At 38.4% G+C, this 13796-nt stretch overlaps 5 protein-coding genes across 5 annotated transcripts; 2 read left to right on the plus strand and 3 right to left on the minus strand.

Moving 5' to 3' along the window:
• Positions 1 to 34: 34 nt before the first annotated feature.
• AWJ20_5018 (uncharacterized protein) lies at positions 35 to 1654 on the minus strand (the record flags this gene model as incomplete). Its single annotated transcript, XM_018882131.1, has 1 exon — positions 35 to 1654. One exon carries the CDS (start codon positions 1652 to 1654, stop codon positions 35 to 37), a length of 1620 nt encoding a protein of 539 aa, XP_018736539.1.
• A 5520-nt stretch (positions 1655 to 7174) lies between these two features.
• AWJ20_5019 (uncharacterized protein) lies at positions 7175 to 8110 on the plus strand (the record flags this gene model as incomplete). The annotated part of the gene is made up of 1 exon (XM_018882132.1): positions 7175 to 8110. The coding sequence occupies one exon, from the start codon at positions 7175 to 7177 to the stop codon at positions 8108 to 8110; it is 936 nt and encodes a 311-aa protein (XP_018736540.1).
• Positions 8111 to 8182: 72 nt separating this feature from the next.
• AMD2 (Amd2p) lies at positions 8183 to 9883 on the minus strand (the record flags this gene model as incomplete). The annotated part of the gene is made up of 1 exon (XM_018882134.1): positions 8183 to 9883. One exon carries the CDS (start codon positions 9881 to 9883, stop codon positions 8183 to 8185), a length of 1701 nt encoding a protein of 566 aa, XP_018736541.1.
• A 1715-nt stretch (positions 9884 to 11598) lies between these two features.
• HEM13 (coproporphyrinogen oxidase) lies at positions 11599 to 12588 on the minus strand (the record flags this gene model as incomplete). Its single annotated transcript, XM_018882135.1, has 1 exon — positions 11599 to 12588. One exon carries the CDS (start codon positions 12586 to 12588, stop codon positions 11599 to 11601), a length of 990 nt encoding a protein of 329 aa, XP_018736542.1.
• Positions 12589 to 12846: 258 nt separating this feature from the next.
• Positions 12847 to 13713, plus strand: BMT5 (Bmt5p; the record flags this gene model as incomplete). Its single annotated transcript, XM_018882136.1, has 1 exon — positions 12847 to 13713. One exon carries the CDS (start codon positions 12847 to 12849, stop codon positions 13711 to 13713), a length of 867 nt encoding a protein of 288 aa, XP_018736543.1.
• Between the last annotated feature and the right edge of the window lie 83 nt (positions 13714 to 13796).

Consider the following 13796-nt stretch of genomic DNA (forward strand, 5'->3'; position numbering starts at 1 on the left):
ATCTATACGATTCTTAATACAGCATCTCAAATGATCAGATCCAGAAGAGAACAAATACTGCCAAGCTAGCCATGGCATAAGAGGAAATGGCATGCTTGGAAGCAATGCTTTCTTCGGTCGATGTGGGTACAGTAGATGGGGTGCTACTAGAAGTATTGCTAGTAGAAGTGTTTGAAAGTTGGGATACAGTACATTGTCTGTCCTTAAACAGAGTAGCGGTGTCCAACACAGATCCGTTGCTACTGGAGATAAACTCGTGTGTAATGTGAGTGCAGTTGTGGACAGTAAATTTAGACCATCCGTATGCTGTGTCCTGTGCAAACGCAGTATAATTCAGCAGTGGATATACGAGTTTGTCAGTTCCATCGTAGTGACCACCAAATCCATTTATAATATACCAAGGGGACGAAGGATTATCTAGACCATTAGAATCTGTCTCATTAAATGCCAAAGGGTCCAATCGTTGATAGTTATGCACATGTCCATGTACGATAAGATCAACATTGTTGTCCACTAGAATCTTTTCAAACGAAGCTTGGCACTCCCAGCAGCCATCGCCATCAGGTTGATACCATGGACGATGTCCACCTACAATGACCCATGGCGTCTTAGAACGGTCGACATTTTGGAGATCGTTTGTCAGCCAATTAACTTGCTCATTCTTGGCTCCGAAGGGTCCAGAGTCAGCCCCTTGAATACCTCCAAGCTCATCAGGGGCAATGATTCCGTCAGCAAAATCTGTCTCAGTTGATATTTGAACAAAATGGACAGATCCGTAATCAAAAGAATACCACATATTACCCACTCCACCTGATTCATTGCTAGGCATTCTCCAGTGGCTTGAATAACCAGTAAAATTTTTCTGCCCAGGAGCACAAATGCTCGAATTGAAGGTTTCACCCCAAACTGTGGCATCAAAACTTCCATCAATACAATCACCATCATGATTACCGGGGCCCACAAGGTATGGCTTGGCACTAGTTAAGACGGAAATTTCATCGTAGAAGGCATTGAGAATAGAATTGTATACCTCGAATCCGTCAGCAATAGTGCTGTTAGGTAAATAGTGTTGGTTTTCTTCTTTGAGCCAATAATCTGCATAAGCAATATCCCCTACATGCCAGATAAATTGATAATCATTGGTGAAATTGGCAAGAGACTGAATGGTGTTTATTTCTCCAGGTTGAAGTAAACCCCCCTCCCCTTTACCAGCTACACTACTCAATCCCAAGTTACCAAAGGTACCCATGTCATTGACCATTGCAAAAACGAACGCATCAGTTGAACCTGCATTTAACGAAGTTGTGAAATTTCTAACCCCTGTAGAGTCACCATCAATCTTATAGAAGTATGTGGTGTTGCTATTAAGTCCACTTAGTAGAACATGGTTATCCCAGGATGGCGAGTTTTCGTAAGTCTGGGAAACTCCAGTAGCAGAAAGAGACAATTGACTTGCAGATGGACCATATGAAACGACTGGACTGTCCACCTTAGAAGGAGTACTCCAACTAATGGAGAAACCGTCAGGACCAGCATAGGCAATACGTTGCAAGGCTGGCCCAGTTATAGCCGTCCCGTTGCTGTTAGCATCGTCACCCTTAACAATCGCAACTGCGAGAGCGAGAGAAACGCCAGTAGAAACAAATTTGAGCATTTTCAAAAGCCAGAACTTGAAGATTTTGGGTAATACAGTCCCTGCTTTATATAAGGCACAGAATGCACTAGATTTTGTATCTCCGAGTAGAGCTCAACATCCTCGACCAATTATTTTGCTTACAATTAACATTACTCTGTATAATGTCATGCACGGAGATACAACGGTTTCATGTCCTGTATAAACTGACTTCTGTTGATCAGGGCACGTGCGTGGACATACGTCAAGATAATTAATGAACAGTTCATGACTTTTTTGTATTTAATCAATTTTCTCCATAGGAAATTATAAGGGGGGATCTACTATATTGCCGACATTATAAATCAGAGCAGCCTAAGAATGACATTTATCGGATATGGACTTCTCGCTGCTAGTGCTGGTGATAAGAATTAACTGAAACATAAAATGTACTAGTATGCATGATAAAGGAATTGGTGTGGGGCTAACTTGACGTGGCACCAATGCATATTCTCACACCCAATTAGGTACTATTTGACGTATCGATTTCGCCTGTTTGGCGTCGGGCCGGAACTCTCCGTAGTGCATGAACACAGAACAGTATAGCGAAAACAGTTCTCTCAAAATTTTCTGTTCAAAAGTCTGTGAGACAGGCAGCGAGCGTAGGTAGTTGAACATTAATATTAAAAAGCTACCTATCACCCCAATCTCAAAAAATGGATCGTTAGACAAGATCAATTTCCATCAGTGAATAGTAGTAACAAGAATTAATAATTTACAATTTATATTAGCATCATCCACGGAACACTGTAGCCACAGATCATATAAGCACCTGCTCTTCTATGTAATAATTACAACTAAGTAGAATACATCCATCAGTTTTATTCATAACAAAATAGAGAAACATCTAGTTTATTACTTTATAAATTTATAGTATCATATTCCCAATCCTTATGTTACGTTACACCTAGGCCTAGATCATCATTTATTTCTTCTTTTAAGCACATTTTGAAAAATTAAATAAATTTAAAATCTAATTTAATTTTTCACAAAGAAGAAACTTTGAAATTTCAAAATTTATTAATTGATTTATCTTAAATCATAGAAATTGGACAAGATAGGTGAAAAGCTAATATAATGTCAATATATTTGTGTGTGTTTTATAAAATATATTTCGCAAAACAATGAGGTGACGATGCCTGCCTATGATCATATATTAATAAGAAAATGCCACACATGTTTTCTTACATAAATAAAATAAATCAGTATACTATATGGGTAGAACAGAACTGCTACCTCAAATAAATTCAGCTATTGATTGCAATTAAAGGTATTGCTGTAACCATATTAGACACTGAAATTTAAGATTATATTTACTCATTACTCATTCCCATTCTCTATATTGCATAACCTCAAATAAAATAAGATGTTTTCTTGAACAACACGATATCTATCTCATTGATTTAGGAGATGGATATTATGATGAGGAACATCCAATATCGGATATTGCTCATTACATATACTACATTAGCTTATAGATTAACTTTAATAAATGCCAAAAAGCACACAAATCATCTGTGCATTCTTTACAGTGGCATGCTCCAAGGGGATGCAACTTCGAGGTAATATCCGCGAGAGCTTGTTAAAAAAATGTAATATAAACAAGACAGTGATTAACGAAAAATATGAAGTAATAAAATGGATTTCATGAATTTATATAAATAAAGTAAGAAAAAAGCTGCTAGCATAGATTATCTTAATCTTGTGAAACAAAAATAATGTCAGTCTACAAAAAACGAGTCGTCGTGTTTTCTGAGGTCTTCGACATTTTGGTATTTTACAATATTATACTTAATTCATTTCATACATGAATATATATATAGATGCCATTATACATACTAAGGATCGCACCTGTATATATATTATGTGTCTTTGAGGTACTCTGTATTCAATTGGGATCTTTTCTAGTTTTTTATTGCAATGGTGTATGTTATATTACTCTTTCCTACTGATTAGATGAGATTAAATTTACTAACCTAATGATTACGCAAGATATTCTTTTAATTATATTATATCCTGTAAACATTTTATGCAACTTATATAATTCAAATTACCTAATGGTGACAAACACGATATTAAATGAATTATGTGTGGAATTCTTGTTTTTTAACCGGAGTTTAAATTAAAATTCAGGTAGCTCTCCTCTACTAGACGTCAGTATAACTAGATATCTAAACGAATTGGAGCATCGATAAATATAAAAAAACGCATTCAAACCGAAAGGCAATATTTGAAATAGCAGTAGTAGCACTTTTTTTTTAACTGACAAAAATATTGAATTCATAAATTAATATATATTATTATATAAAAACACGTAATAGTATTCATCTCATGGTGATGGTTTTACTTGTAATAGATAACAAACTGATGATACTAGATATATATCTTGGTATTAACCGAAAATTCGAGTCGTTATTTCTGATCCTATGAATATATATTGTCCTCCTACCTTGGTACGATTCATGATTTACTAGTCGTTAAACATACATATTTAAATAAAAATTTACAGGATGAGCTTAATTTAATTTACATTTAAATCGAACAGATATCATGTTTTTCTAGATTTTTTTTTTTTGGTTTGTGAGAATGTTAAATTTTGTAGAATGAATTTATTTGTATGCTCAATATAAATTTAGATTCATTTAAGTACAAAACCAATTATTTGCGCTCTAGACTCCATATGAGACATCACTGATATAAATGTCACTATTCTAGTAAGCTATTTGTCATGTCATGAGTATACTCGAGTTATTACTTTAAATTTTACTGGCGAGTCTTGAACAACCATCCATACATGTGATTTGATAGATGGAGTTGAATCCGTCGTGGTATCCAAGATTAATGACATACAATTTCATATATTTTTTTGTTATTGAGAGTGCTATGCTTGTTATCAATAATTAGTGTATTTTTTTTTATTTATTTCCACATTCATATTTTTTTTATTTTATTGAGTAATTTATTATATATTTACAATATTTTATTGAATAATTTATTATATATTTACAATATTTTATTTTAAGAAGTTATCATGTCATATTTTGCAATGATTTCCAGATTAAATGGGTGCCTAAAATTATTTTATTATTTTTATTGTCTGCAATATATAAGCAAATAAGCAAGCCTTAATTAAATAAATAGATCAGGACGGTTCGGTTAATTTTTAATTTCTCAGTATTAAAATTGAGAATTCGAAGCTTGGGGAAATGAATTTGAATTGATGATATCAATAAAACTAATTGTTTGTTATCTGGCTGCTTGAGTCAGTTGCGACAGGATTTTTAGTCTCCAGCTGCAGATTTTGCTTCTTAAATCGTATTGGTTTTTTTTATTACAGAGTTTATTTATTTGTGTTGCCAGCCACGGGTTGCTAGAATTTGTTATTATTATTAATTAAATATTGGCTATAATTCTAATAATTGCACACACTAGTATTCTGGGCACATTTTAACTAAGGTTTATATACGATAGATATTTTTGGCTATTCTATTTTTTTTTCAAGTATACTACTACTACATTAGTATTTTTTCTTGTAGGTTTTTGTATCAAACGAGTATTTAGCAAGACCGTATTGGGTGCTATTGGACAAATTCTAATCGATTTATATTATATAGTCTGCAATTAGATACCTATGCGGAGTGTACTACCAGGGCAACATGTGCGAAATATATTAATTAGTATTTTTGGCTCGAGCAATTGGGGAAACCTGACGTTATGTTCATTTACTTTTCAGGAACTAGGGCTAGTTAAGCTTTATTCTCGAATGATTTCTGTAGTCTTGAGATAAATGCACCTGTGGACAGACATATTCATCCATTTGTGAGCGATCCTGGCGGATTCGGAGGGTGGCTCTGAAACACCCCCATAGACATAAAATCATCTCATTGCCCATGCAAGTTAATCTCAAAGAAATGCTTCTGGCTTCTATAGTAAAACATTCTTGCAATTCCAGCATGGATTGTTCGGAGAACTTCAGGTACATGCTTTAGAGAAGTCAGATACCCTTATCTGAATATAGAACTTGGCTGGATTCTCCTTGTAACATACAAATACTAAGGCAAGCCACACAACACTACAAATTTCCCCAGTCTGCTCCATATTGTGTTTCTAATTGACATGCGCATGCAGGAGGTCGAGTGTGGCTGCAATGCAGGAATGTGGCTATTGAGCCCTGCGTTATCGCCATCAACGCATTAATGCAGTATTATTAGATATTTATGTGCTGCCTTACCTCGTGATTTGTTATCCGAGCTGATAAGAGCACAATTGGGCGCCACTAGGGCTTACCAGATAAGCTTTTAACGTTAGACGAAATTTGTTGATTACTTGGCGGCTTCAATGGCGCAGAGATTTTTCATGCGCTGATCTGCAAGGTACTTATCACGTCATGCAGGTAGGCAGTCTTAATTTTGTTCTAAATCTCCTGTGGAATAACAAATCGAAATAAACTATTAGTAGCAAATGATAAAAAATGACGCTATAGGATACACACACTATTACTAATATTAATGGTGAGATATTAATATATAGAATGAAATTGTGAGGTAACTATGGCGTAATTTCTCCCTCAATGGTGAGGATAGGTGACACTCGGATTGGAGATAAGAACAAGTCCTAGTGGGTATAAATGCTTCTCATTTCTGGAGACATTGAAAGCTCAAGAGCTGCTTGAGTCACCGCAGTTGAACGTAATAAGATGACCATTTATGTGGATAACGAGAAGGCAATCAATGTCAGCTGTACTAGACTGAGTTCAGATATTGAGAACTCATCCACTCTGTCCAAGTCAGGGCCCAAAAAGTTTTTTTTTTGGCAAGGCTTCAGTCCGTCTGGGATAGATCTTGACTCCATTGCTACTCAACCGTCCGTGTTTGACAGCGAGAAGTTGGCGCAACATTATGCACCCTGTCCAGAGTATGAGAACCTTCATAGATTTGATCCGTCTTTTAGGTGGACATGGGGTGAGGAAATTAGACTTCTACGGAAGTTGGACTTTAAAATCATGTTTTTCGTTGGTTTACTATTTGGTGCTCTTCAACTTGACAGGGGAAATATTAGTCAAGCAACCGCAGATAATTTCTTGATAGACTTGAAACTTTCAACAAACGACTTCAACAATGGTAACACTATTTTCACTGTTAGTTTTTTGCTGGCTGAGCTTCCTTCTCAGCTTATAAGTAAAAAGCTTGGACCCGACAAATGGGTTCCTACTCAAATGGTACTGTGGAGTATAGTCGCGGGTTCCCAGTTTTGGATTGAAAACAGGGCAGGATTTTTCGTTACTCGTTGCCTTCTAGGGGCTCTTCAAGGTAAGTGATAGGTTTCGTCGTTCTTTATAATAAATATCTAACACTGTGATCAGGAGGATTCATTGCCGATTGCACATTATACTTGTCATATTTTTACACAGGTGCGGAATTGACAGTGAGACTTAGTTATTTCTGGGCTGCTGATACTCTAGCAAATATTGTTGCATCTTTTCTCGGTTTTGGTTTACTTCATATGACAGGAGTCAAAGGCTATGCGGGATGGAGATGGATGTTCTTGATAGAAGCATTATTAACTTTACTAGTTGGTGTGCTTGCTTATGGAGTGATGCTACCGGCTCCTACCAAATCCAAGTCATGGTTTAGAGGCAAAAATGGCTGGTTTAATGAAAGAGAAGAAAAAATTATAGTCAACCGTATTCTTAGAGACGATCCATCAAAGGGAGATATGCACAATAGACAACCAATCAATTGGACAAATTTTTGGTATACACTAACTGATTACGATATCTGGCCAATTTATATCATTGGACTGGTTTTCCAAACCAGTACCAGCTCGGTTAGCACATACTTATCTTTGACTTTACGCTCCCTAGGTTTCAGCACGTTTCAGACAACTCTTATGGGATTACCGTCTACTGTCGGGAACTTGATAACCATGTTGGCGGTTACGTACAGCTCGCAATATTTCAATGAAAGGTGCTTACATGGTCTCTTCAGTCAGGTCTGGTCGCTCCCTGCATTGATTGCACTGGAAAGTTTTGGAAAGAGTACACCCAAATGGACAAAGTTTGGTGTGACGACTGTGCTCATTTCACATCCTTCGACACATGCCATTCAAGTAGCATGGACGTCCAGAAATTCCAATTCAGTACGGACCAGGACAGTGTCGTCGGCTCTCTACAACATTTCAGCCCAACTTTCTGGAATTATATCAAACTATATTTACAGAGCCGATGATGCTCCCCTATACAAGAGGGGAAACCGTGCCTTAATTGGAATTTGTGCTATGAATATGGCAGTATATGCACTGGTGAAAGCTTACTATATTGTTCGTAACCGTCAGAGGCGAAAAATATGGGACTCTTGGACATTGGAAGAGAAAAATGATTATCTCACCAACACAACCGACCGTGGTAATAAGAGGATTGATTTCCAGTTCGCCCATTAGAGAGTGGTATATATAATATATGAGACTTTAAAATTTCTAATATATAGAATTATATTATTTCATCAACTCTATTTAATAACGGCCCATAGCTCTCTCAATCAATTTGCAAGCTTGTATCACCTTCTCTTCTTGCAACCTGCGGCCCACAACTTGTAATGAGACTGGAGCATCAACATACTTCTCTGGGTCGTAAAGATCGTAGTTGAACTGGTCAGAAGGATTCTTGGGGAAATAACTAGCATCCTTCTTATCGATGTTCTGGTCAACTTTAGTAACTGGAAATATAACTGCAGGATAATCCAGCAGGTTCCACTGAGCAGTATATCCCCAGTACTTAGAATTGTGATGTGGAGGTGCTGCACCCGGGGTAGCCGGGGTTAAGATAACATCTACAGGGTGTCCATCCTCGGTTCCAGTCTCTTCCCACAGAAGATTATAGGCCGATCGATATTCATCTCTCTCAATGGCTTTAGCCCAAAGCTCAGCTATTGAGTAAGGTTTTTCAGGTACATTTTGAGAAAATATCCATGACGTTAAAGGCAATTCTTTCTCTCCTCCAGCCTTCAATATTTCCCTTTGTTCTTGAGCTCCGTCTTCGAAATATAACGACGAAATAATCTCCCAGGCCTTATCATGCCTGTATGGCTGCCATCTAACAAGCTCAATTTCGAGACCATCAATTTTCGCCGCCTCGAGTTTGGCAATGACCTCTTTCATAGCTCTTTGAACTGGTGGATGAGGCGTCACAATTCCGTCGTTATCCAAAATTGCAATCTTAATCTTCTTGGTAAATAGAGAATTTGAGTTCCACGGAATAGGTGATAGAGAAGGATCCAATCTCCACGGCTCTTGAGAAATTACTGATGACATAAATAACTCCACTGTTTCGAGATCCTTCGCGACTGGGCCGACCACACCTAAAATGGCTTCAGCTCCAGTATCAGCATGACAAAAGTCGCCTCCAGGAAGACGGCCACTACTGGGTTTAATAGCGTATACTCCGCAGTTACTAGCAGGTGTGCGGATAGACCCTCCAATATCTGTTGCGACACCAACCGGGCTAGCGCCAAACCCAATCAAGGCACCCTCACCACCGGATGACCCACCACAGGTAAGATTAGCATTATGAGGGTTGTTCGTAGTTCCATATATGTTACTATGAGTTTCAATTTGCATGAGCGACTGAGGATTTGTCGTTCTTGCAAATGGAACTGCCCCAGCTGCATAGAGATTTTTCAGAAGAACAGGATCTTCCTCAATGAAATTATCAGTAAAGGCAACAAAACCAAAATTACAGTAATGTCCTTTGATTTGACACATTTCTTTAATTGAAATAGGTAGACCATGGAGGGGTCCAATGGTTTTACCGTTTTCACGCAGATAATTGTCCAATTTCTGAGCTGTTGCTAGAGCTTCCTCTGGTAAAAGTTCTGTAATACAATTAACTGCATGCTGAGCAATAACAGCAGCCCTAAGATAGGCACCAGCTACTGATACTGAGGAATAAATGCCATTAGCTATTTTCTCCAATAGAACAGACACTTTCTCGGCAACTATTGTGTAATCCTCATGTGTGAGACGTTCTTTCAATAAGGGCGTTGTATTTAGTGGAAGCTCATTTGGGTACTCTTGTGAGTGTTTCGACTCAATAGAAGCTGGGAAGAGCTTGTCTACATTAGCAATTGATTTATCTCTAATTTCCAGAGCGAAATCAATCGCTTCTTGCGTAGATTTGGAGGTTGGGTGATATTTGCCGATCTTTGCTGAAGACATCTTGGTAGCCGAAGCAGAGTAAGGAGACGGGAATAGAATGGGGAGTTATCTGTTCCTTAATAGCGGAAACTTCAACATTTTATATTCCGTCGCCATCACTTTGAGAGCTTATCACAAGTTCCATTCCGCTCTGGCATTCCGCCCTTATTTTAGCGACAAGTGCAGGAAATCGGTTAGAACGTGGGGGGAGAAAGGGAGATCGATTAGTTCCCATGCATAAGATAAGATGGAACGCATGAGAGAGATCTCGCAGATAATGCAGGTGTGATTAACTTTTAACCGCTGATAACAGCTAAAGTTAGATACTTGATTGTAGCTGATTGCGCACTCATTAGGAAACTGATAACGAAAGATATATTACTAATAAGGAGGGTTACTCATTCAACGAATTGTCGCGTTCACACCGAGTAGTTTAAGGAATATAAAGATGCTTTTGGAAACAGAGCCAATAAATTTTTTTATTATTGGACTCCCGCCTCTAGGATTTCTGCGAAAAAACTTCACTATATTCACGAACAAAAGAATAGCCAGAGCATCAATTGCTATATGTTTCACAATTGAATAGAGCAACGCCTCGCTCAATTTTTTATCAGGTGTATCCTTTGAACCGTTATCTCGCATATTATTAACCTGCTCGGGACTAGCGGTTGATAAATCATTGCTTGAGTTTACAATCGGTGTGCTTAGATACCTTTGACGCATTGCATGAATTTCCTCAGTGATTGTCTCTAGGGCCCATGTAACATCTCTCTTCCAATTTCTCATCTCATCCAACTTCTCAGGACCACTTTCATCAAATATGTCTCTTTCCTCCTCATAACCCCTCTGACTATGTGTTGAAACTCCAAACTCTGACAACGTCGCTCTCTGAACTTGACCACGGCGGCTTCCCACGCTTCTAACAGATCGTGCTGAAGATGCCGCAGGCTGAGTATACTGACCATATGGTGGACCATATGATGTATGCGATGACGAAGGAGACAATGTTCCTTTTACTCGACCCCACGACTCTTCAAGCTCGATTAACTTTTGTCTTGCTTCTGTTGAACTTCCTGCATGGCTCTTCATGGTCTTTAGTTCTTAGGTTAATATTATGACAGGAGCAGGTTTTACAAGACAACTTACCTCTATAAGTAATTCAATGTATCTTTTTTTGGCCTCCAACTTAGATATTCCTTCTTGCCGCTTCCAAGCATCCCTTTCTCGTTAATTTTAGTCCAAATAATTAGCTGCGACATTCTTTCTTTCTTTCTTTCTTACCATTTGTTTCTACTCGCTTCATCTTCTGGAGATGGCCCTATTGGACGCGGTAGCAGTCCTTTTATATCCCCTTCTACGTATTTGTTAGATACACAACATATGATTGCTTATATTGTAGGTTGTTCATACCAGTAGCTTGTTTGTAAAGACCATATAATCTCGCTCGATTCTCCGGAGGCGGACGCGATAGACCACCAGAACCGGGTCTGGAAGAAAGTGCCTTGATAGTCGAAATCGCACTAACAAATACAGTATCCACAGTTTCCGACATATATCGTTATTTATTAAGTTTGTTGTGTATAAAGCGAAACCATTATTGTGGGGATGATAGGTATATTTCGGCAACATCGCGCTAGGCACGTGATGTAGATGCCGAGTTAGAGTCAAATCTATAATAAAACATTAATATTAATTAAATAGCTATCTACAATTTATTCATAACATATTTGGTAATCTCACTGGCCAACCCATTCTCTGGGTGTTTTCAGAGCTTGAACAAGCTTTTCTTCCTCAGAGCCTGCTACAGGCTGGTGGTTGTAGACCCAAGACACATGCAGAGGGAGCGACACTAAAATAGACTCAATTCTAGCATTCGGTGTTTGTAAGCCGAAGGCTGTACCTCTGTCATGTACAAGGTTAAATTCAACATAGCGTCCTCTACGAATTAGCTGCCAGTTCTTTTGCTCGTCGGAGTAAGGAAGATCCTTCCTTCGGTTTAAGATAGTGGTATATGAATTCAAAAAAGCGTCAAATCCTGATTGGACAAACTCATATATCTTCTCTGGTTCTTTATTTGCCAAATCATCAAAAAATATTCCACCAATACCACGCCCTTCATGACGGTGAGCATTGTAAAAGTACTTATCACACCATTTCTTGAACTTCGGATAATACTCGGCGTCATGCTTATCACAGGCATCTTTATGCTCCTGATGGAATAAAACGGCATCTTCCTCAAACAAATAGTAAGGCGTTAAATCAGCACCTCCTCCAAACCACCATGCTTGTGGGCTTCCGTCAGGATTCTGAGTTTCAAAATAGCGATAGTTCAAGTGCGTGGTGGGAGCCATAGGGTTCTGTGGGTGAACTATCAAACTCAAGCCACAGACCCAGAATGGGAGACTCTCCCCTTCAGGTGCATACAAACTAGCATGATCAGCTTTCATCTTCTTGATTCCCGAGGGCGGAATGGCTCCTTGAACTATGGAAATATTCACACCAGCTTTCTCAATGACTTTCCCACCTTCCAAGACCCCAGTGATACCGCCTCCCCTTTTCTCAGGTCGATCCCACTCATCCAAAAAAAATTTCTTTTCACCACCGTCAACTTTTTCCAGAGCTGCTATGATCTCTTTTTGCTTCTTTCGAATTAAAGCCTCCATTTTGGATCTCATAGTAGGATCACCAGCGATAGCTGTTGTAGGTTGCTCATTAGTACCAGACATTTCTATAGTGAGATAAGTTTCAAAATCCAAGTCAATTGTATCCCTAGGCAAAAGGAACTTGGAGATCTTCTGCTATTTATCTTTCCACAACAGTTCACAAAAATCAGATGATACCCTCTGCCAACGCATAAGTAATTAATTATCACGAGATTTAACTGCTGAGGTTTAGAAACTAAGCATTTTAACCTAACCTCCTCGAAAATTCTTGATTCAGTGACCAAAGCTGCTACTGTTCTAAACAATTTCTTTATCATTGTCATGGGTAGAGGAAGACTAGCTGGTGCTTTGGCTAAAGAGCAGCTTAAAGTGAAAGAAGCTGCCTTGAGGGAAAAAGCCGAAGAAAGGCGGAAAGAGAAACAAAAGCATGTGAAAGCGAAGGCCAGCGGTATTAAGAAACAGAAAGATGTTACAAGCGAAGAAACAACTATGACTACAAAACGCTATTGGATCCCTTTCGAAAGACAGAATAAGGTACTATTGATTGGAGAAGGTGACTACTCATTTGCTTACTCAATGCTGCGACAGGATTTGGTATGTTTCCTGACCGCTACTAGTTTAGACAGCGAGCAACAACTTTTAGTGAAGTACCCGAGCACTGTCCGATTACACTTGGATTATTTGAGAGAGAGCGCAAAAGCTGAAACTTTCTTCGAGATAGATGGCACTATGTTGGAGAAAAGTAAACCGTTGAGACAAAACATTGGCCGGTATGATATGTGTGTTTTCAACTTTCCTCACCTTGGTAATTCTATCAAGGATCAGGATCGTAATATTCGTCAACATCAAGAGTTGATGTTATCATTTTTCAAGTCCGCTAGACATATGATAAATCCCATTACAGGAAAAATTTTGGTGACTTTGTTTGATGGTGAACCATATTCCTTTTGGAATATTAAGCAACTCGCGAGGTCTGCTGGGTATTCCTTGCATCGAAGTGGAGCTTTCGAGTGGGATGCATTTCCAGAGTATAACCACCATTTAACATCAAAAGAGGGTCACACATCGAAACCACAACGTACCAGAGCTGCTAGAATGTACTTATTTGCGATTCATCACGAAAGTTTGAAGAAGGCATCTAAGATAAAGGTCAAATCTAAGAGCCAGAATGAAGACGATTCAGATTAGACTTGTTAAGTCACATTTGTAAGACTGGAAAAGTAAATCACAACCGTTCAGTTAAATTGGCAATATTCTTGGACCGGCTACAG

This window comes from Sugiyamaella lignohabitans, chromosome D (genome assembly GCF_001640025.1).
Source record: "Sugiyamaella lignohabitans strain CBS 10342 chromosome D, complete sequence".
Classification (NCBI taxonomy): domain Eukaryota; kingdom Fungi; phylum Ascomycota; class Dipodascomycetes; order Dipodascales; family Trichomonascaceae; genus Sugiyamaella; species Sugiyamaella lignohabitans.